Source organism: Lactuca saligna, chromosome 5 (assembly GCF_052625555.1).
Source record: "Lactuca saligna cultivar CGN05327 chromosome 5, ASM5262555v1, whole genome shotgun sequence".
NCBI classification, from domain to species: Eukaryota; Viridiplantae; Streptophyta; class Magnoliopsida; order Asterales; family Asteraceae; genus Lactuca; species Lactuca saligna.
The window spans coordinates 272,625,360-272,634,434 of NC_136421.1; the positions used below are offsets into that span (position 1 = coordinate 272,625,360).

Here is a 9,075-nt window from a genome sequence, read left to right on the forward strand (position 1 = left end):
TACATTACACATAGGTCCATGCAATTATCCAATAGTTAAACGAGACTTGACTTGTATTCCCCCCCCCTTCCCCCCCCCCCCCCCCCCCCAAAAAAAAAGTATGAAAAACATGAAAATAGTGGGGTATGAAGCTCACCTTGAAGCATTTGTGTGGTAGAAGAGAGGAAATTGAAGAGATTTCGAACCTAGTCTTGCACCTCTTGAAGGTATTCTTGAAATTTCACGTGTTTTTAAACAATTAACACACACCAAAAGTGTGTAAACAAGAATTTGGTATCATAAAAATGTTTAGAATTACAAGGCTACATGATGTTCTTACCAAATGGCTAAGATTTTCCCTTGAAGTGAACTCCTTCGTTGAAGATGGTCTCGAAAATTTTGAGGGAAAAATGAGAGGATTTGAGAGAGTTTGGAGTGGGATGAATTTCAAATGGGTGTTGTGTGTGTGGAGTGGGGTTTGGCCGAGAATAAGAGAGAACGAGGGGGGGGGGGTTGACTTTGTTGATTAGAAGCTTGAGATGATACTTGCTTGGAAGTATGGAGGTTAATTGCCTTGTTATTTGAGGGGTAAAAGTGAGGTAACAATTGTTTTCTCATTTCCTTTTCTCATTTTTTTTGTTTTATTAAATCCTTAATCAAAACTAAGGGGTTTTGCGGCCTTAAGGCCTCTCAAGGGTTTTCGGTTTTAAGGGTGGCCGAAAACACCCTAATTTCCTAATGTGTTTGCGGTTTTTTGTGTGTGTATGGGTCTTTGGGTGTTATTTGATCCAATAGAAGGGTTTTCGGCCCAATGGAAGGCCCATTAGAAGTTTTCGGCCCAATAAGGCCCAAAGAAAGACTTTTCGGTCCAATAGGGCCCAAAGAAAAGCTTTCGGCCCAATAGGGAAAATGTACCTGATTGTTATCAAAAGTCAAGGACAATGTACATGTTATGCCGATTTCTTGAAGCAAAGACCCATACACACATCAATTGATTATTGGATCAAATAACACCCAAAGACCCATACACACATCAAGTGATTATTGGATCAAAGAAAGGCTTTTCTATTGGATAAAATAATCACTTGCTAGAATTAATAACGTGTAAATGGGTTAGATTATTTGAAAATGTACCTGTTATGCTGATTTCTTGAAGCAAATACCCAATATGTCATTACCTGATCACAAATATATTCAAGATTCTTGAAATATGTTAATTCAAGATGAGCTTAATTATGATCCATCCGATCTTGAAGTCGAACATCAACAACTGAATTCCAAATTAAATGTCGAGCAAAAAAAGGTTTATGATACATTTAGGAATGTTGTTAACAACAAAAAAGTTGGTGTCTTTTTCCTATATGGTTATGGAGGAACAAGAAAAACATTTGTTTGGAAGACACTGTCTGCTGCTATTAGATCTAAATGTGAAATTGTTATCAACGTTGCTTTAAGCGGAATTGTATCACTCTTGCTCTCTGGTGGTAGGAGAGCACATTCAAGATTTCATATACCAATCAACTTGAATGAGGATTCGTTTTATTCTATTACACCAAGTAACGATGTATCTAAACTGTTGAATAAAGCTGGACTTGTCATATGGGATGAAGCCCCAATGATGCATCGTCATTATTTCGAAGCAATTAATAGGACACGTAAAGACGTTATTCTTTCACCGGACAAGAATAAACCATTTGGAGGCAAGACCATTGTATTTGGAGGTAACTTTCGACAGATTCTTCCAATAATACAAAGAGGAAATCATTAAAATATTGTCCATGCATCATTGCATTCATCAAGATTATGGCGTGAATGTATAGTTTTATGTTTGAATGTAAACACGAGGCTTCAAGTTAGCTATCCATATAATGATTTCGAAGAGACAAAATCATTTGTTGAATGGATTCTTAAAATTGGTGAAGGTACTATTGGTGGCCCTAATGATTGTGAAGTTGAAGTTGAATTTCAAGAAGAAGTTATCGTTCCTTCTACGGGTGACCATATTTATTCAGTTGTATCCACCATTTATTTATCCTTTCAGACCATTTTGATGATCCACCGTATTTTCAAGATAAAGCTATTTTGGTCCCTACAAATGAAGAAGTCGATGTTATCAATGAGTACATGTTAGAATTGATTAAAGATGAAGGAAATCCGTATCTGAGTTCCTATTTCTTATGTGAGACTAAGACACAAGATTCTTTTAAGGAATCAATATACTCTCCAGATGTGTTGAATGGTTTTTAGGCTTCTGGAATTCCCAACCATAAGCTTATACTAAAAAAAGGTGTCCCGGTCATGTTACTTTGTAATATCGATCAAAACAAAGGACTATGCAATAGTACTAGATTATAGATCAAAAGGACACATCATTGAAGCCCGAATCATATTTAGCAGATTTTTCAATGAGACTACTTATATACTTCGTATGAAGTGAACCCCGTCTGATAAAAAAAATTTCATTCCATTTTCAGCGGAGGCAATTCCCCATAGTTGTTTGTTTGCTATGACCATTAACAAAAGTCAAGGACAATCATTATCAGATGTTGGATTATATTTGCGTAGACCCGTTTTCACTCATGGTCGGTTATATGTAGCTGTTTCCTGTGTCACAAGTAAAAATGGTTTGAAGGTACTCATATGTGATGCGAAAAAAAAATGTTGTCTACAAAGAGGTCACTCAACGATTATAGATATTCATTAATTTCAGTGTATCTTCTACATATTTCAATAATACGAATAGCCATAATTTTTTCTTTAATCATTAGATGATTGCATGTTTTTTTTATGCATTCCCCCGTTTTTAACGCAAGTTATAATCTAATTTATATACATATTACATTTTTTAAGTTTTAGTTTTTTAAAATTTTATTTGATGTATAATAATTAACACAATAGTTAATAGACTTCTTTAAATTTTAACAAATGTTTCTGTGACGAAGTTTCACGAATGGTCCTTAGACGTAGTTTCACAAAATGATAGAAATTGTCCTAATCCAAAACTATTTCAACTTAACGAATCCATCTAACAGACATCCATTAGATGGACCATTGGTGTGTAAGGTTTGTTCTAGAAGGCCATTCATCCAAAAAAGATTTTATAGAAACTATTTTAGAGAAAAAAAATGAAAACCATAAGGACTATTTGTGAAAAATTGTCTTTTACATAGATCAATGACATATTATCAACTTTTTGAAAGTTGGACTGACATTGTGAATTTGACCAAAACACAAGGACCATTACTGCAATCTACTCTTGGTTTTTGAAGCAAATAAATTCAATTTTCTTTCCTTTCATCAATCAATTAAACTAATTTAATACCAAAACCAATCGACCCTAAACATAAGTACATAACAAGTTGAATTCACCTGAATTTCTTCTTCTAAAGTAGGCTTAAAATGATCTAGAACCCAAAGAGATGATCTATATGTATTAGGCTACCCAAAGTGGTAGGGGTAAAGACGCGTGGGGGATGACGTGTCAGCCCCCTTCACGCATGAACACCACCCCAAACTCCGGTGGGTTGGGCGTGATGTGGAGCTGGAGACGAGAGAAGACGCATGAGATGATTGGTTTTTCCTTTCTTGACCGTTTAATTGTTATCATTTGTAAAAATTAATTAATTAATTAATTAATTAATTAATTACAATACCCACTTTCTCTCTATATATATCAACCATTTTTATCATTTCAGACACACATTTTTATCATAACAACATGCAATTGTTATCATCTTCCGTTCAAAAAAAACCTCTATTCACCAATCTTTCATACCACCCACACTACTACCAACAACAACAACCACCACAATTCGTTCAACCCGGATTTCAAGCCTTTCAACAACAACCTTCTCCGCAATTTCAACTCCAAACTTCCCAACGTTGACAAACTTCACAACTATGTCAAGTTCCATTATCTCAATCTCAACGCGTAAACCTCGACAACGATGACGACGACGAACGGGTTCAAGAAACACAACAAAGTTATAGAAGGCAACAAAAAAAATCAAAAGATTCAACAAAAAAGAAAAATACACAATGGACCGAGGAGGAGGAGGCAACATTGCTAAAGCTTGGTTTTTAATATCACAAGACGGGGAAGTCGTTAACGCGTAATTGGGTCAAAGCTTTTGGAATCGTGTTTTATACCATTTCAACGTGATATTAGGAAGGCAAACGAGCCGAACATACAACTCGGTCAATGCAAAATTGTGTGACCTTCGAGCGGCTTGCACCAAATTTAACGTCGTATTTGACAATCTTAAAAATATGCATCAAAGTGGTAGCAACGATTTCAATATTTTATCAACCGCATTGTACCAATACAAAATTACCAACAATGGTAAGCCGTTTGTCAACCAAAAAACATGAGAAGTTTGTCGCAATGGTTCATAATGGGTTTTTTATCCGGAAACAACACATTCAGGATCTACCACCGGTTCCAACAAAAGGCCGAGAACATCTGAGTCGGACATTGGTGTGAACCTCGAACTCAATGATGAGTTTGACGCCACCGGTAGGGTCCACCGGACGTCCAACTTTGTCGACCACCGGGAAGGGACAAAGCGAAAAAGGGGGCGTCTTCTAGCGGAAAATCAACCAATAAGGACATACTAGCGGAGAAAATAAAAAAAAAACTCCAAAATGTTTTACAAAAAAAAATTTGACTGAGCGGAGGAACAACGTCGGCGACAATTGGCACCCACCAATCTTCAAATTATAAACACGGTGCCGCAACCGAATCTCGATCCGGAAAATTTAAGGGTGTTTTTGAAAATTCAACAAGAAGTTCTCGACCAATATCGCAACTAGATTCTATTCTATGCTTTTTAGTAATTTAGGTTTAATTTTCTAAGTCATTTTTATGTTTTTTAGTATTTTAGTTTTCATTTTTATGTGTTATTATGTTTTTTACTAATTTAGGTTTAATTTTCTATGTTTTAAATTATGTAATGTGGTTTTAATTAATATAGAATATTTTATTATGTTTTAAATTATGTTTTTATCTAATTTAATCATAAAAAATAAAAAATAATAATAATTGTGGAGTAGTGACCATTTCGTAAGTCTAGTGGGTTGGTTGTGAAGATGACGAGGCGCAGAGGTGGCACCACTTTTGTCGTGGTGACCACTGCCCACAACCTTAGTATATGTGTTTACTTGACGAACCTGAAGAGAGAATCCGTATTTGTTTCCTCAAGACCCATGAGGTTTCCCTATCCAATTCCTATATGTGGCCTTTAAGATAGATAAAGTTGAATGATACAAAATTGACATGTGAAATAGATCAATAGAACATCGACATTTGCAGGTTTCCATGTTTGAAAACAATTTGTTTTTTAGGTTTTATCTTGATTTCTTTTTCAAGGACAAGATTTATGCAATGGAGAAAAAGGCAAAAGGCCTTCAATACGTCGACCGCAATTCTCTACAATGTGTTTGAAATTGGGCTTGGGTTTTAATCTCAAAGAGTTAGAATTTTTGGTGTTTTCATTTTAGCGTAAAATTGCCCCCTTTCTTTCCCTTGGATAACTTTTTCCAGTTGTCTACTGGCTTCTTTATTTTCATAAAAATATGTTGTTTGTTTTAGAAAAGTAAAACGTTTAAAACTTGATTTCTTTAAAGAATGGGACCAAAATGATGGGTCTAAAGTTAAAAATCCAAACATCTAAATGGAAATAAGGAAATATTGGAGTTTAAAAAAATGGCATCCGGCCATAGATATTGAAGCATTGGCTAAGTCTCCGCTTCAGACACATAAGAGAGCCTAAAATTAAGAGTGTTGTTAGTCTATAGTCTTCTCTTCTTCCCACTCCAAATACAACCTTATTCTCAATATTTGTTCAATTGCAAGACAATGTCGAATGCCATTCGATTCTTTGAGTTGTTTAACAAAACCAAGATTCCTTCTGTAGGTCTTGGCACATGGCAATCGGATCCTGGTGTTGTTGGTGATGCTGTTGCTGCTGCTATTAAGGTTACCCTCCCTCCTTCATAGTTGTTCTTACTCTCTGTCGATTCGTATCATGTAATGAAAAAATCACTTTCAGTAATGATCATATGTTCTATTCACTTTTTGTGTTCTAACATGTGTCTGTCGCCCCCTTACATCATTACAACAAATACATTTAGCACAATTTAATAAAGTTAAACAGGGTCAGTAACGGTTTCGACTTCAGATATTCAGATTCAAACTTAATCATGCATGTCATCCATGACATGTTTTATGAAGTCATTCTTATGAAAGGATTTGTAATTCTCTTACAAACTTAATCATGTATGTCATCCATGACATGTAAGAATTTTATGCTTTCTTTAGTTTCTATTAATAATTTAGGATCCCCCAATACTATTTCTTCTTCAATTCATCTAATATGTACTAATATGATATATTCAACTAATATTACTACATTGAACTCTAACCTATACTGCATTGTACCATTAAAGTCCTAAAGAATCAACATTTTTTGTTTTAACTTTTAGTTTCTATTTCTTATAAATAATGTTTCATATGCATGTAGATGGGGTATCGTCACATTGATTGTGCTCAAATTTATCGCAACGAAAAGGAGGTACACAACTACTAACTTTTGTTTATTGAATTTTCTTGTTATCTAGTTGCTAATTCTATAAAATGTCAATGTGTAGATTGTTAAATTTATTTCTTGCAGATTGGTTTCATGTAAATTTATTTATTTCAGATTGGTTTAGTTTTGAAAAAGCTCTTTCAAGATGATGTAGTAAAACGAGAAGATTTGTGGATCACCTCTAAGCTATGGTTTTCCACATTCCATGGAATCTAGATTCTTCTCATATCATAACATGCTTCCATACACACACACACACACACACTGATCCTTCCAAGTTTCAATTAACAATCTATAATGATTTGCAGGTGTTCTGATCATGCACCAGAAGATGTACCGGTTGCATTAGACAGAACTCTAAATGATTTGCAGCTTGACTATATCGACTTATACCTTGTAATTATGCATTAAATAAAAAATTTGTATATCTTTTTATATATATGATTGATTCGACCAATGATTTTTTTTATTTATCTTGAAGATACATTGGCCTGTTAGGATGAAGAAGGGATCTGTTGAGCCTAAACCTGAGAATCTTGCTCCAGTAGATATTCCAAACACATGGAAAGCAATGGAGAAACTTTATGACTCTGGTAAGGCAAAAGCAATTGGTGTTAGCAATTTTTCCACCAAGAAATTGGGTGATTTGTTGGATGTTGCACGTGTTCCACCTGCTGTCAACCAGGTGGAATGTCATCCTTCATGGAAGCAAACAAAACTAAGAGACTTTTGCAAATCCAAAGGCGTTCACTTATCTGTAAGTTAACACACTACTATAATAAACAAAAACATCGATTTTCAAAAATAACCAAAAAAATATATATATTTTAATAAATAGGCGTACGATATGTTTCCTATAAATTTTGTAGGGATATTCGCCACTTGGTTCTCCGGGGACCTCGTATATTAAAAGTGATTTACTCAAGCAACCGATTCTTATTTCAGTAGCAGAAAAATTACACAAGACACCTGCTCAGGTTGCTCTACGTTGGGGTCTACAGATGGGTCATAGCATACTTCCCAAAAGTACAAGTGAATCACGGATCAGAGAAAATTTTGACGTTTTTGACTGGTCAATTCCTGATGATTTGTTCATGAAGATCTCTTCTGATATCGAGCAGGTATGGATGCGTGCCAAAAGCAGTATGTATTGCATAACAAATGGGGTCTTATGAACTTGTGTTGTTGTTTTTGCAGGCTAGGCTTCTGAGAGGTACTTATTTTGTGGATGAGACTCATGGTTACTACAAGACAGTCGAGGAGCTATGGGACGGTGAAATATGAATGCTTCCTGGTGTATGATTTTGCTTTCCATGCTATTCTACTTTACTCTTTATCTTTTAAGATTTTCTTTAACATTTCTTAATGTAACGAGTTAAATATTAAACATTATTGTTGTGCATTGTGGGATGGAAGTTATGTTTGATTGTTAATTTTCTTCCATCTATACCTTCGTGTTTTGGTGGTGATTGTTAGTCTATCCCACGTCATGTGTGACACGCTCGCTTATGTCTTTCTATGTGTTGGAGTTTCCTCCTCCTCCTCCTCCTCCTCCTCTTCCTCCTCCTCCTCTCTCTCTCTCTCTCTCTCTCTCACTATATATATATATATATATATATATATATATATATATATATATATATGCTTAAGTTATTGTGTTCTAACTATCTATTGTGTGCATGTCGGATTGGTCGTGGATCAATCGTTTTAGTTATTTTAATAAAGTAATTAATACCAAAGGGCTTCTAGCCCAGCGGTATCAGGTGGTGCCCTCACTCCTTGAGGTCGAGGGTTCAAGTCTCATCGTGGACATAGATTGAATTAGGTGTTAGTTTAGGTGTAAATTAGATACTTATATTTACCGGTTCAAAAAATAAAATAAAATAAAATAAAAAAATAAAAATAAAAAATAAATAAATAAAGTAATTAATGCATATTACATGTTAGTGATATAATGAGTATTAATTAAATATTCAGAATTTAATATGCATTAATTACTTTATTAAAATAACTAAAATGATTGTTTTAGAATAAATCCTACATCCACACAATAGATAGTACAAACATTATATATATATATATATATATATATATATATATATATATATATATATATATATATATATATATATACACACACTAAAGGGTCATTTGGAAAAATAATAGTAGACTCCACATATATCTTACAACGATGTTGCAAGAAATAGATTTGCTTTTTTACCTTATTTTTTTCTTTCTAATGTGTTCTTACTCATTCTTATTCTCAACAATTTTTTGAAATTTAACATTTTACCCACCACCACTACTACCACCACTCACCCCCACCACCACCTCCATCACTCATCAGTATCGACACCCCCATCATTGCAACCACATCCATTTTTTATTTTTATAAATTATATAATATATCTTTAGATATAAATTATAAAACAAAGTACAATCAAGCAAAAAAAAAAGGATAGTTATATCATTTTATAGTATTCCAATTCTATTTCATGTCAGCAAAAAA

General features: G+C 34.2%; 2 protein-coding genes across 3 annotated transcripts; both read left to right on the forward strand.

Annotated features, from left to right (window-relative positions):
- The first annotated feature begins 1,189 nt into the window (after window positions 1–1,189).
- Window positions 1,190–2,728, forward strand: LOC145046684 (uncharacterized). Its single transcript, XM_078994963.1, has 5 exons — window positions 1,190–1,700; window positions 1,902–1,973; window positions 2,021–2,218; window positions 2,454–2,611; window positions 2,723–2,728. Exons 1-5 carry the CDS (start codon window positions 1,190–1,192, stop codon window positions 2,726–2,728), a joined length of 945 nt encoding a protein of 314 aa, XP_078851089.1.
- Window positions 2,729–5,664: 2,936 nt separating this feature from the next.
- Window positions 5,665–7,999, forward strand: LOC145047854 (NADPH-dependent aldo-keto reductase, chloroplastic-like). Of its 2 annotated transcripts, XM_078996218.1 has the most exons (8): window positions 5,669–5,763; window positions 5,895–5,956; window positions 6,501–6,551; window positions 6,681–6,757; window positions 6,875–6,962; window positions 7,048–7,323; window positions 7,436–7,687; window positions 7,764–7,999. In XM_078996218.1, the coding sequence occupies exons 3-8, from the start codon at window positions 6,501–6,503 to the stop codon at window positions 7,848–7,850; spliced, it is 831 nt and encodes a 276-aa protein (XP_078852344.1). In that variant the 5' UTR covers window positions 5,669–5,763; window positions 5,895–5,956; the 3' UTR covers window positions 7,851–7,999. The 2 variants fall into 2 exon arrangements, with proteins under 2 accessions (XP_078852343.1, XP_078852344.1); XM_078996217.1 differs by having other exon boundaries at window positions 5,665–5,956.
- The last annotated feature ends 1,076 nt before the right edge of the window (window positions 8,000–9,075 follow it).